This window comes from Oncorhynchus nerka, linkage group LG10, assembly GCF_034236695.1.
Source record: "Oncorhynchus nerka isolate Pitt River linkage group LG10, Oner_Uvic_2.0, whole genome shotgun sequence".
Lineage (NCBI taxonomy): Eukaryota > Metazoa > Chordata > Actinopteri > Salmoniformes > Salmonidae > Oncorhynchus > Oncorhynchus nerka.
The window spans coordinates 87,864,911-87,879,302 of NC_088405.1; the positions used below are offsets into that span (position 1 = coordinate 87,864,911).

The 14,392-nt window shown below is 40.6% G+C and overlaps 1 protein-coding gene across 1 annotated transcript; it reads left to right on the plus strand.

Annotated features, from left to right (window-relative positions):
• Positions 1-829: 829 nt before the first annotated feature.
• Positions 830-11,456, plus strand: LOC115136213 (heat shock 70 kDa protein 4-like). The gene is made up of 19 exons (XM_029671785.2): positions 830-1,162; positions 4,526-4,583; positions 4,684-4,824; positions 4,912-5,034; positions 5,224-5,323; positions 5,405-5,538; positions 5,631-5,875; positions 6,062-6,138; positions 6,270-6,421; positions 6,655-6,761; positions 6,869-7,002; positions 7,141-7,322; positions 8,063-8,155; positions 8,320-8,466; positions 8,889-9,014; positions 9,150-9,257; positions 9,337-9,456; positions 9,572-9,733; positions 10,536-11,456. Exons 1-19 carry the CDS (start codon positions 1,056-1,058, stop codon positions 10,743-10,745), a joined length of 2,526 nt encoding a protein of 841 aa, XP_029527645.1. The 5' UTR covers positions 830-1,055; the 3' UTR covers positions 10,746-11,456.
• Positions 11,457-14,392: the final 2,936 nt, after the last annotated feature.

Genomic DNA, 14,392 nt, shown 5'->3' on the forward strand with positions numbered 1-14,392 from the left:
GCGTTGCAATTTCTCGCATGGAATAGACTTTATTTCTCAGAACTGCTGAGTTTTCAGAAGAAAGTTCTTTGTTTCTGGCCAGTTTGAGCCTGTAATTGAACCCACAAATGCTGATGCTCCAGATACTCAACTAGTCGAAAGAAGGCCAGTTTTGTTGCTTCTTTAATCAGAACCGTTTTCATCTGTGCTAACATAATTGCAAAAGGGTTGTCTAATGATCAATTAGCCTTTTAAAATTATAAACTTGGATTAGCTAACACAACATGCCATTGGAACACAGGAGTGATGGTTGCTGATAATGGGCCTCTATACGACCTATGTAGATATTCCATAAAAAAACTGCCGTTTCCAGCTACAATAGTCATTTACAACATTAACAATGCATACACTGTATTTCTGATCAATTGTATGTTATTTTAATGGACAACAAAACATGCTTTTCTTTAAAAAACAAGGACATTTCTAAGTGACCCCAAACTTTTGAACGTGTGTGTGTGAATGTGAAAGTGTGTGTGTGTGTGTGTGTGTGTGTGTGTGTGTATATATTTATATATATATATATATATATATATATATATAATATATATTTTATATATTATATATTATATATATATAATATATATACGCATTTTACATGCTAACTTTGACTTAGCAGCAGTTAATATACTGCCATATGTGAGTACTACATATCATTAGTTGGAGAAAAGTAAAAAAATTCATGGTTTAGAACGACATCTTTCTGATAGAAAGGTCCAGAGCCATCGAGAACTATTCAATTCTCGCGATATTGCATTGAGATTCCGCGTGAACTCACAAAACCACCTTGTAGTTGTAGCAGATCTTGCTATCTACCGCCCGGTGTGCACAGCTATCAGATTATTCAGTACAGTGCCGCGGATTATGATTTGAAGTACACTTCTGATTTAACAATATCCACTGACTTTTGTACGTCTTTCCAAAAATAATTCAAACACGTTTCTGTTATTTTAAGGAGTTATTGACGTCAACATTTTATACAATAGTAGAATACAGGCAAGGTAACGTTAGCGTGGAAGATGTCAGTGGTGGGAATTGATGTGGGCTTTCAAAGCTGTTATGTTGCTGTAGCTCGAGCCGGAGGAATTGAGACCGTGGCTAACGAATACAGCGACCGAAGTACACCGTAAGTAACATATTTTAAAACTCGTTTCCCTAGTCTAGACTAGACATACACTTGAGACAAATACAATTGGTTTGTGAGAGTGGCCAGTTTCTGCGGCCTGGACAACTAGCTGCTAGCTAGTGAGTTAACAGTTGTGTGTACAGGGTACTGCACGTGAATTCAGCTGCATTACGTTAGCGAGCTAGCTAACGTAATGCAGCCATCTAATCCATTTAATTTCACCATCCCGCTTTTATCAGATGGATTTATTTCACATGTGTATTGAACTAGTTAATGGTTGCTATTAAACTAGCAGTTACTTATGAGTTCGCCTGCTATCATAGTTAGCCAGTTAGCTAGCTCACCGTTTTACTGTACTGGCTCACTTGCTATGACGACATCCGTCAGTCGCCGGTAGGAATATTCTAGCAATTTTGCAGTGCGTATAACTGTGTGGTAAAGTACACCATCCAATTAAATGTTTTTTTTTTTACCTTTATTTTAAAAAATATATACCATATTATTAGTTTATGGCACCACTGGCCACTTACTATCAGATTTAAGTCAATATTAACATTAACTTGTTAAGCGATTTTTATATTTTGTGGCATTTTTTTCTTCAACATTTAAGAAAGTTGATAGGAAATTACATGCGATAACTGCCTAAAACGGTCATGAACTAGGTTCCATCAAACCTATGCAAGTAAAGTACATGTCGGACAAAACATGTAATGACCGGCCTGATGGCAACAGAACATTTTTCGTTAAACTTCCGGACGTTGACAAAAAAATACACTAGACAAGTTGGTATCTTTTATTGTCGATAAAATTAATTATGCGAGAAATGACGGTGGAATTGCTTTTATGCGCAAATATTAACATAGCCATCATATCGAAGTACACTTGGAGTCACGCGATGACATTTGTGGTCCTACTGAAGGGAAAACATGCAGTTTATTAGGCTACAGATAATACCAGTTTTGATTCATTTCACAGGGTGGTGAAAGTTAAATATTCGATTCCCACGTGGGACCAGTACAAAAAAAGTATGAAAAACGTATGCACTCACTGCTGTAAATCGCCCTGGACAAGAGTGTCTGCCAAATGACTAAAATGTAAATGTCTTAATGCGCCTTTCTAATAAATATAGGGTCTTAATCTGGTGACATGATAATCGATGATTGGTTGCCGTTTGATAAATAAAAATAATAACGCTCTTTTGTCTATAATGATAATGTAGGCTATACATCCGCAGGTAGCTAGAGTGCACGCCCAAATACCAGAGTGCACACTGGATATATAATGCAACATATTTTGTGAGAGAACCATCAGTACAGTTGAAAATGTAACTTGTATTTTTTATTTGGTACGTGGGAATTGAACGGCAAAGGGTATTTTTATGTGCACCAAGTCAACACGCACAACCTTTTTTTTATTTTCAAGAAGTCAATTTGATGGAAACATCTCTGATGGAAAAATGCGCAAATTGTTGTTATGCGGATTTTAAGAATATTCTAATGAAAATATGTCGCCAGTTGGAACTAAACTAAAAAAATGTCTGACTTGCTAAATGGTTGTAGTTATACACGTGCCGCGTTCTATCAATTAGCAAATTTACATGCCTGAGTTTGCTAGATCCGTCTAGCTTGTGAACATAGCATTAACCCAGGGGTAAGGTACGTTTCCATTGGGGGGAAAAAACAAAAGAAACAGCCGAACGTCATGACGTCACACCTTGTCGACTTCTAGAGTCTTCTTCAGGCTGCATGGATAGAATGAAATAATTGATTGCATAACACCGGTGAAACTTGCTTTCCTATAGATAAGAAATAACTGGATGTTTAAACTTGCATCCAGTCAATCAGAAATAAAAGTCGAAGCAATACAGGCACTTTTGAAAGTCGGGACAATCCTTGTCCAGAAAATAACATTATTTTTCTAGTTGATTTTTTTCTCCCTCAAATCAAATCCAATTTTAATTGTCACATACACATGGTTAGCAGATGTTAATGCGAGTGTAGCGAAATGCTTGTGCTTCTAGTTCCGACAATGCAGTAATAAGCAGTTGGTATTGAGATATATATTTGAGAAATTCTGTAAATTGAAAGATTCAAATTTAAATGTCTTACAATTTTCACGGATGTATAGATTTTTGTAACACAAAAACAGAAACACCGGGTTTTTACATTCAAAGACAAGAGTATCAATTGATTTCATTACCTTATTCTTACAGAGCATAGTATTCAATATGTCAAAGGAATAAGTTAAATCTACTGTAAAATATATTGAATAGGATGTTTTTTATTTGTTTTATGGATGTAATATTTAGCAAGAATCATAATCTAATTCATCACATACTTTTCATTAGTGGAGGATCTTGGACAATCTAAAACAAAAAGAATATCACAAGCTTGCAGATGGATGTCGCTACCCTATATTTTACCAAGTCCAACACTGGAAAAACAAATGTTCAAGATTCTGTCCCAGATTGAAATTTATATTTACAGGTACTTGTTGGATGTGTTATATCTGAGTTACTTTAGTGTTTCCATCACTTCGTTAGCACGTACAGTGCATGCGTAAAGTATTCAGACCCCTTGACCCTTTTCAAAACATTTTAAGTTAAAGCCTTCTAAAAATTAATGAGTTTTTTCCCCCTCATCAATCTACACACAATACCCCATAATGACAAAGCAAAAACAGGTTTAAAAGGGAAATATCACATTTACGTAAGTATTCAGATCTTCTACTCTGTACTTTGTTGAAGAATCTTTGGCAGTGATTACAGCCTGGAGTCTTCTTGGGTATGATGCTACAAGCTTGGCACAACTGTATTTGGGGAGTTTCTCCCATTCTTCTCTGCAGATCCTCTCAAGCTCTGTCAGGTTGGATGGGGAGCGTCGCTGCACGCCTATTTTCAGGTCTATCTAGAGATGTTCGATCGGGTTCAAGTTTTTTAACGTGCAAAACAAATTTATGCAGCAGGGATCTTGATCCAGGAGGGGATTGATTGTCTCTGCTGTAATGCTAGAAAACCAAATGCATAGTTGGAGCCCTGAGCTGAACATAATCTATTTGGCACATCTTCGATAGAAATCTTGTCCGAACTTATAAGCAGTGGCGTCGCACGCACTTTTTTGTTGTTGACAGTGTTGAAAATCATACAGTCTGTATTTCAAAATACCCTGATATACGGTAAACTGCCCAAGCTTAATGTGGGCTAAACAATTTAATGTGATGACTTGCTAAATTATAGATTACTTTACTTCTCTCAGTCTGAATTTTACATAGGCTAATTCACACTAAGATATGGGATGCCATAGAATCTAAAGCAGCATGCACACAAGGAAGGATCTTATCAATGATCTTGTTCACCTTTTTCAGAGCATGCGTGTCCTTTGGACCACGGAATCGTTCAGTAGGCGCGGCAGCGAAAGGCCAGGTAAGCCTTGCTTTAAGACGTATCGCTAATATAAGTCATTTGTGAAAATAAAGTAGCGTGTTATTTGACCATGGCATTTGTTCTTTTTTCTTTTTGAAAGGTTGTAACAAATTGTAAGAACACTGTTCAAGGGTTCAAGAGATTCCATGGCAGGGCATTCTTAGACCCCTACGTCCAGTCAGCAAAATCTGGCTTGGTTTACGACCTGGCCCAGATGCCTTCTGGGATGACCGGCATCAAGGTAAATGATCAGAAGTGAGGATGCGGCTGTACGGGGGAGCTGGTTTGAGATATTCATTTTTACTTCATTGCTCAATTTATCTACTAGGTGATGTACATGGAGGAGGAGAAAGTCTTCAGCATTGAACAAGTCACTGCCATGCTGCTGACCAAACTGAAGGAGACTGCTGAGACGGCAATGAAGAAACCTGTGGCTGACTGTGTCATCTCTGTAAGAAATTTTACTCTCTTCACGCCTGTCTAAGTAGATGTATTATTTTTTGGGTTAACAAACCCTCATGCCTACAGCGATGTCTATGCCCTATAGAAAATATGCAGTTACATGTGCGCGCACACACAGTTTAGGCAGTCAAGGGCTGTGTTTTTGTCAACTGTCATCATTTCTCCTAATGTCCTCCAGGTCCCCAGCTTCTACACTGATGCAGAGAGGAGGTCTGTCATAGATGCAGCTCAGATTGCAGGGCTCAACTGCCTACGACTCATGAATGAGACCACTGCAGGTAATGCCATTACCATGCCAACACTGAACAATGTTATCCCATGTAAATCTTGGTCTGAACCAATTTCTCTGTCTATTCCAGTTACACTGGCATATGGGATCTATAAACAGGATCTACCTGCCCCTGAGGAAAAACCAAGAAATGTGGTATTTGTAGATTTGGGCCACTCTGGTTATCAGGTCTCTGTCTGTGCATTCAACAAAGGAAAGCTCAAGGTACATTTTTGATATGTTCAAAGACAATGTAACACACAACAACAAAAAAGATAGAATAAGGCATTAAGTAAATTGTTTTTGTTCTCTTTCAGATGCTAGCTTCTGCGTTTGATGCAGAATTGGGTGGCAAAGACTTTGACGAGGTGTTGGTGAACCATTTCTGTGAAGAGTTTGGCAAGAAGTACAAGCTGGATGTGAAGACCAAGCCCAGAGCCCTGGTTCGTCTCTACCAGGAGTGTGAGAAGCTCAAGAAGCTGATGAGCGCCAACTCCTCTGATCTGCCACTCAACATCGAGTGCTTCATGAATGACATCGACGTGACTGGGAAACTCAACAGGTTAGTGGAGCGTAAAACAAGTCCTTTCATTTATCTCGGTACGTCTACATTACACATTTGGCCATCCACAGTGGAAAAGCCATGTTTCAGGAAGTGGTTTCATTCGGTGCATGTGTATCATCATGATACAAGCAGCTGCATGTGTGTACGGTATCTATTAATATCCCATGACCCCTGTTGTTCCAGAGGCCACTTTGAGGAGATGTGTGCAGGGCTTCTGGCCAAAGTGGAAGCTCCCCTGCACAGCGTCATGGAACAAGCCAGTGAGTAGCTGTAGTAATAGTAGCTGGAATATCCCTGAGCCGCGTGCACAAGCGCAGGCTGTTCATGTTCTTGCTAAGACCTGGATTGGCTGTTTAAATCTGACTACTAATATGTTTCATACATTGTCCAGAGCTGAAGAAGGAAGATATCTACGCTGTGGAAATTGTGGGCGGGGCCTCCAGGATCCCTGCCGTCAAAGAAAGGGTCAGCAAATTCTTTGGAAAAGAGCTGAGCACGACATTAAACGCAGACGAGGCTGTCGCAAGAGGATGTGCACTGCAGGTATCATGTCATGACTCACTGTCCCTAATGATTTCTTCAGCAAATGGCTAAAAATGTCACGCCCATGTCTCTCACTCATGGAACTGGTCGGTATCGCTGTAGTTGTTGACCTGATGTTTACTGGCATAGCACAAACAATTAGCAGGTAATAACTTTTCCTGTTGACATACCATTAAGTACAGTTGTTAAACACTTAGCGAACATATTATAATGCAGGTAGTTTATCTCCTTAGTGTGCAATCCTGTCCCCTGCCTTCAAAGTCAGAGAGTTTTCCATCACGGATGTCGTCCACTATCCCATATCCTTGAAGTGGAACTCTGCCGCCGAGGAGGGGTTAAGGTAATGATTTCTTCTTCACATTTGACATTGGCTTATTTAACACCGATTGCACTGAACTCTGATTGGCAGTGACTCACGTCATCTTCTGGTCTACTCTCCTCCGTCAGTGATTGCGAGGTATTCCCAAGGAACCATGCTGCACCCTTCTCCAAAGTGTTGACATTCTACCGGAGAGAGCCCTTCTCCTTGGAGGCGTACTACAACAACCCCAAAGAGCTGCCGTACCCGGACCCCACAATAGGTACCAGAACAAACAGTCCTGAAACTTTAAATGCTTCTAATAAGCTATAAACTTGCACCTGTTCAATTCATTTTGTACTTTTAATGGTTGTCTCTGAGGCCAGGGTGTCTTCTAATACTCCACTTGTGAACTCGTCAGGTCAGTTCATCGTCCAGAAAGTGGTTCCCCAGGCAAATGGTGAGAGTTCAAAGGTCAAGGTGAAGGTCAGGGTGAATGTCCACGGGGTCTTCAGCGTGTCCAGTGCCTCTCTAGTAGAGCTCCTGAAACCTAATGAGGGAGAGGAGCCAATGGAGACAGACCCAGCCGGGAAGGAAGAGGAGGTTTGTGTGCACTGTTTTCGCACAGCGCTTACATAGGCTATGGCCTCTACCAGGCTTTCACCTCACCTTCGGTATAAAAGCCTGTGGAAGTTCCTGTCAGAAAGAGGCCAAAAGAAGGTGGAGGGTATCCAGGTTGTTTGCCCCTCCCAACAATTAGAATAGGCACTTTCAAACAGGCAGCGATTGGAAACCGAAAGCCAATCATTTTCTTTGTTGCCCATGTGAGGTCGTGTCATTTCAACCTAATTTTAAATATTCATGGGGGAAAATGTAGTATGCTTGCACCATTCATTAGTTTATCTGGATAATTAGCACTTCTGATGAGGAATGGAAGGGGTGGTTGTTTTTGAATAATTATCTACTCACACCCAATCAGTCAGCAGCCGCTGGCAATCAGCGCTCCACTCATATCCACTTTTCCAATATGAACTTCCCCAGGCTCTGGAGAACAACTTGAGGGAGGCCTGGAAGCCTAGGCTACATCGGCAATAATGCCTATACTTTACCCACACCCAATTTATTGGACAATGAATCAAACCAGACATATTCAGTAAAAGGGCAACTAATTCATCTGTCATGTCTTAACAAGTTAAACCTACTTCAGAAAATATATTATTGTATTGTCCTTTGCCTGCTTGTTTTTCTTGTGTTATCTGACCATCTGTGCATTGTGATGTCAAGCTAACGTTTGGTGTTAACGCCACATGAATGGAGAGATAATAAAATGTTTGTCTCTTCAGAGTAAGATGCAGACTGAACAAGATGACCAAAAAGCCAAAGGTGATGGACAAAAAGACGACGCTGACAAGAAGTCAGAGACTGAGGAAATGGAGGTGACTGACTGACTACATATTTTCAACATTCTGAGGGGATGTGTTTTGTGTGTATGTATTCATGATAAAGGTATGGGACCAGTGCACATTTACCTAAAACCTAGTGTGTGTGTATCTATATTGGCTTATAAATGTATATATGTGTGTGTGTTTTTTTATCTCAGACATCGGAGGATGGAAAACAGGAGAAGAATCACGCTCCATCGGCAAAGAAACCCAAAGTGAAAACGAAGACTGTTGAACTCCCAATCGAAAACAGCCTGCACTGGCAACTAACCAATGACCTGGTCAATCTGTTCATGGAGAATGAGGTAATGTTCTAGGACACCATAACTAGTATCAACATTAATACATTTTTTCCAGTATTATTTGATTGGCTTAGCATCACTGAGACAGGATATTTTTCTGAATTTTGTTCTCATAAGTTGAAAACCTGTCCTGTATTGATATAAACCATGTATTATTGTCTGTTATTGTTTTACAGGTATAATTTTAACATGCAACACTGTATATCATACCACTATTGTACAGTATAAAGAATTTCTCAACCTTTTTGTCTGTAAAATCAGGTTTAATGGGTTGCTTAAGCATGTTCATCTGTGTCTACTGAGAGTTGTAGTAGGAAAGAAAGTAACACACTTGTTTTTATTTAAATGTTACAATTTAGCAGGTGCTCTTATCCAGAGCGACTTAGTATTGAGTGCATACAAATGTATATTTGTGTCCACCTCAGGGTAAGATGATTATGCAGGACAAGCTGGAGAAGGAGAGAAACGATGCCAAGAACAATGTAGAGGAGTATGTCTATGAGATGAGGGACAAACTGCACGGAGTGTTGGAGAAGTTTGTCAGTGAATCTGTGAGTATAGTCCCTCAAGCTGGGAAAAGCACTAGCTAACAGCAAGGCTAAGCCACATTTATTTGTATTATTCGCAGTGTATTATATAACCTTCACATGTATTGTGGAGTTACTAAAAGTTTTTACTAAATGTAGGACCGAGACACCTTTGCATTAAGACTTGAGGACACAGAGAACTGGTTGTATGATGACGGCGAGGACCAACAGAAACAAGTGTACATCGACAAACTGGCTGAATTAAAGGTAACATTGCCAGTCAATTCCTGTCTCTGATTCTAGGGTGTATTTTGTTATGTGACTTAACCAAATGTCCCTTCGACAGAAACTTGGGCAGCCCGTCCAGGAAAGATACATCGAGGCTGAGGAGAGACCAAAAGCATTTGATGAACTCGGAAGGCATATCCAACAGTACATGAAGATTGTAGAAGCTTACAAAACAAAGGTAACTCCTAAGATATTGCACATGTAGTTTTATCAACTGAGTCACTGGACATGTAATGATATATCTCAATGTCTCCCAGTATTGAAATGTTCCTTATGTCTGTCTTGACACCCAGGAGGAGCAGTATGAGCATTTGGACGAGTTGGAGATGTTGAAGGTGGATAAGCAGGTGAACGACGCCATGATTTGGATGAACAGCAAAATGAATGCGCAGAGCAAACAGAATTTTACCCAGGAGCCTGCCGTCAAAGTCCAGGAGATTCAGGCGAAAACAAAGGTTAGTGCAGACAATAGGTTTGTATAGTCTGTCAAGGACTCAGTTCTGCCTGGTGAGGTCATATGATCGGGGACAACTCCAGGTCCTAATATGGAATATGGTCATCCAAAGTTCAGAATGTCCCTAAGCTCACTTTTTAATGTTCATATTCTGTCAACAAGTACCCAAATAATGTTGTGGACTTACTGTATACTCCTATTTGTGGCCAAAGCATAAATTGGAGAAGAAAAAAACCACTTCAAAACCCCCACCTCAAACAGACAGTTTCAAAAAGGTTTACTATTTCCTCATTGAGGATGATTTCATCCTGAGGAAGATGAGCTGGCCATCAGTGGTCTACTCATGCGAATATTTTTGACCGGCATCCTTCTGTTGTTGGGGTATGCCCAGACCATTCCAACACAAAGCTCCTTTTTAATATACTTAATGCTGTAATATTGAAATTTGGGAGGGGGATCACACAAATGTTAGTTGTAGATCTGTCATTCTTATTGAAAGCAAGTCTAAGAAGTTGTAGATCTCTTCTATGTGCTCTATTCTATGCTTTTTGCTCTTACATTTTCATGTTTGCATCTTTCGGTTTTATACACCAGCTTCAAACAGCTGAAAATACAATAGTTGGAGATATTGAAAATATTTTTCAAAGCGGTTGTTTAGATGGTACAATGATTCTCTGCACTAGACATTGCATGTTTTGTCACAATTTCCATGTTTTGGAAGGAAGACCCTTTCACTAATATTGTAATTCATTCTAGGTAATATTTCATAAAGTTCATTTAACATCCTCTTTCCATCTGTTTAGGAGCTTTACTCAGCTTGCAACCCTATCGTCTCAAAACCCAAGCCCAAAGTGGAGATCCCCAAGGATGAGAAGGAAGAGCAGAATGGACCTATTAATGGACAGGAGGACACAGATGCCCAGCCAGGCAGCCCAGAGAAGGGTGCAGCAGGGAGCACGGTGGCTCCTGAATCTGCAGAGGGCAACAAACTGCCTGAGATGGACATTGACTAACTGCTGCAGCTGCCCCAGCCTTCTCTCCCCACCTGCCTCGCACCTCTGAGTTCTTACTGATTATAGCCTTTCTTTTGATGACACAGTCAAACTATTCCTATAAGTACTGTCAATCAGCCTTCTTGGCATGTTCCACTATTTTTTGCTGAATACAATGAATGCATATTGATCAAGCTGTTTGACATCAAATATTGTGAGTGCCGCAGGATGGAAACTTGCTTTCTGTGTATTGCTTCAATGGCCATTTAGTAAGGAATGTTCTCAGCATCTCTTTAGCCTATTTCCACTGAGATTGAAATATTAAGAGGTCGTAAGCAGTGAAAAAACGAGTACAGAAGTTTAGTGAAAAATGTTAACTTATGTTTGAATGGGGAAGGGGGTTGACGCTTGAAATGTATGCTTATTCCCTGTTGGATAAATGTTGAGGACACCCTGATGGGAGAGAGATTGGATGGAATAAAGGTTAGTGTATTCAGAGATGATAGCGGCACCAATTATCTGTCTACTATATGTTTAATTAGATTTGAATTACTGTCATGCAATATTTCAATATAAGGCTGTCACATTTAAAGGCAATGGTCTGTGGGTTGTTCTCTGGTATATCCTTGTTTTGTTTTTCTACTCTGTACAATGGTGTGAATGAATGGTGAATACCAATTTGGTGCTGTTACCACTCACCAAAAGCAAAATAAATACATTTGTGTATGAGAATTATGTTCAAGTGCTTAAAAGATTATTTGAAAATGCAATGAGGAACATGTTGATTTGGGTGAGAGAATACTCCAAGGGACCTGGAGTGGAACACATTGAATTCCACGAAAGGAAAAGGATTATACAAAGTTTTGGTTTGCTGTTATTATAATGTCAAATTCAAAGGTGACATAAACAAAATGCGATGTTTAGATGTTATATTGCTTTAAATCTTAAATTGGCAAATCCCTTCTATGGCCAGTGGTGGTTTTGAGGAACAAATAGGCCACTTAATAGGCATTATTTTTGGATCACCCCATCAGCTCAGTACATAAAACCAACAGGTGTGTGCAGAGGGTGAGCCCTCATCCCCACTAGCTGGGTTTCTTTTTTTTCCTCTATTCCAACCACCATGACCTACAGACACCGCTTCACCAGTGCTATTCTGGATACACTGGTTAACCCTTAAAGCACCAACATATTTTTTTGCTGATTGCAGAAAGACTTAAGCAATAGCACTATTTTATTAACCTTTTGTAACAATTCATTGGTTTAAAGTCCCAAAATTAGCATATACACTGCTCGAAAAAAAGGGAACACTAAAATCAAACATCCTAGATCTGAATGATTGAAATATTCTTATTAAATACTTTTCTCTTTACATAGTTGAATGTGCTGACAACAAAATCACACAAATTATCAATGGAAATCAAATGTATCAACACATGGATGTCTGGATTTGGAGTCACACTCAAAATGAAAGTGGAAAACCACACTACAGGCTGATCCAACTTTGTAATGTCCTTAAAACAAGTAAAAATGAGGCTCAGTAGTGTGTGTGGCCTCCACGTGCCTGTATGACCTCCCTACAACGACTGGGCATGCTCCTGATGAGGTGGCGGATGGTCTTCTGAGGGATCTCCTCCCAGACTTGGACTAAGCATCCGTCAACTCCTGGACAGTCTGTGGTGCAACGTGGGTTTGGTGGATGGAGCGAGACATGATGTCCCAGATGTGCTCAATTGGATTCAGGTCTGGGGAACGGGCGGTCCAGTCCATAGCATCAATGCCTTCCTCTTGCAGGAACTGCTGACACACTCCAGCCACATGAGGTCTAGCATTGTCTTGCATTAGGAGGAACCCAGGGCCAACCACACCAGCATATGGTATCACGAGGGGTCTGAGGATCTCATCTCGGTACTTAATCAGGCTACCTCTGGTGAGCACATGGAGGGCTGTGCGGCCCCCCAAAGAAATGCCACCCCACACCATGACTGACCCACCGCCAAATCGGTCATGCTGGAGGATGTTGCAGGCAGCAGATCGTTCTCCACGGCGTCTCCAGACTGTCACGTCTTGTCACATGTGCTCAGTGTGAACCTGCTTTCATCTGTGAAGAGCACAGGGCGCCAGTGGCGAATTTGCCAATCTTGGTGTTCTCTGGCAAATGCCAAACGTCCTGCACGGTGTTGGGCTATGAGCACAACCCCCACCTGTGGACGTTGGGCCCTCATACCACCCTCATGGAGTCTGTTTCTGACCGTTTGAGCAGACACATGCACATTTGTGGCCTGCTGGAGGTAATTTTGCAGGGCTCTAGCAGTGCTCCTCCTGCTCCTCCTTGCACAAAGGCGGAGGTAGCGGTCCTGCTGCTGGGTTGTTGTCCTCCTACGGCCTCCTCCACGTCTCCTGATGTACTGGCCTGTCTCCTGGTAGTGCCTCCATGCTCTGGACACTACGTTGACAGACACAGCAAACCTTCTTGCCACATCTCGCATTGATGTGCCATCCTGGATGAGCTGCACTACCTGAGCCACTTGTGTGGGTTGTAGACTCCGTCTCATGCTACCACTAGAGTGAAAGCACCGCCAAGCATTCAAAAGTGACCAAAACATCAGCCAGGAAGCATAGGAAGTGGTCTGTGGTCCCCACCTGCAGAACCACTCCTTTATTGGGTGTGTCTTGCTAAATGCCTATAATTTCCACCTGTTGTCTATTCCATTTGCACAACAGCATGTGAAATGTATTGTCAATCAGTGTTGCTTCCTAAGTGGACAGTTTGATTTCACAGAAGTGTGATTGACTAGGAGTTACATTGTGTTGTTTAAGTGTTCCCTTTATTTTTTTGAGCAGTGTATTTTAAAATGTTCACATTTATAGTGAAATTTGATATTTTTTAAAATATTTTTCATGTTTTTAACAGATATTTTGATAAATTACATCCTAGCCACTTATGAACATTTGTCTGTCACACAAATGCAACACTTTGAATGAATAACAGTCAGAGGCAGTGCGGCAGCGTAGCCTAGTGGTTAGAGCGTTGGACTAGTAACCGGAAGGTTGCAAGTTCAAACCCCCGAGCTGCCCCTGAACAGGCAGTTAACCCACTGTTCCTAGGCTGTCATTGAAAATAAGAATTTGTTCTTAACTGACTTGCCTTTTTAAATAAAGGTAAAAAAAAAAAAAAAAAAAGAGGCTGAGAAATTGGCGATTGAGCTAATGTGACATACCGGTATGACCTAAGATGGCCAACGATATGGGTGCCACTTTTAGCTCTAACTTTAGCTCTAACAATTGCATCTGTGAAAGATGTGACTCCACTCGGTATAGAGACCTTGTCTGGAAGCTAAATATATATTTACATCTTTGAGTTATTTTTTAGTTATAGTGGCTGCCACACCCATCTCTCTTTCTATGTCTGTGTGAAATTTGGTGCTTTTATCACACAGTTTACTATTGAGTCCACATTTTCAGTTTAGTGGCACCACTAATATACAAAATAGATACATTTTAATTCCACAATATTACTACAGAAATCATTGTAAATAAAATAATTTTTGTCAGTAACTAGTTGTTTGACAAAGGCCTTGAATTGCAGGATCAAATAAAGGGTTTCGAAATTATGACGTTTGGCCACTTGGGGTCATAATTTACCCTTGGGTTAAGGCTGCACTCCA

Coding starts and splice junctions, on each gene's coding strand:
- LOC115136213 (XM_029671785.2), top strand. CDS start 1,056: ATGTCAGTGGTGGGAATTGATGTGGGCTTTCAAAGCTGTTATGTTGCT. Junction 6,762..6,868: donor GCCGCCGAGGAGGGGTTAAG/GTAATGATTTCT, acceptor CTCCTCCGTCAG/TGATTGCGAGGTATTCCCAA. Junction 9,734..10,535: donor AGATTCAGGCGAAAACAAAG/GTTAGTGCAGAC, acceptor CCATCTGTTTAG/GAGCTTTACTCAGCTTGCAA.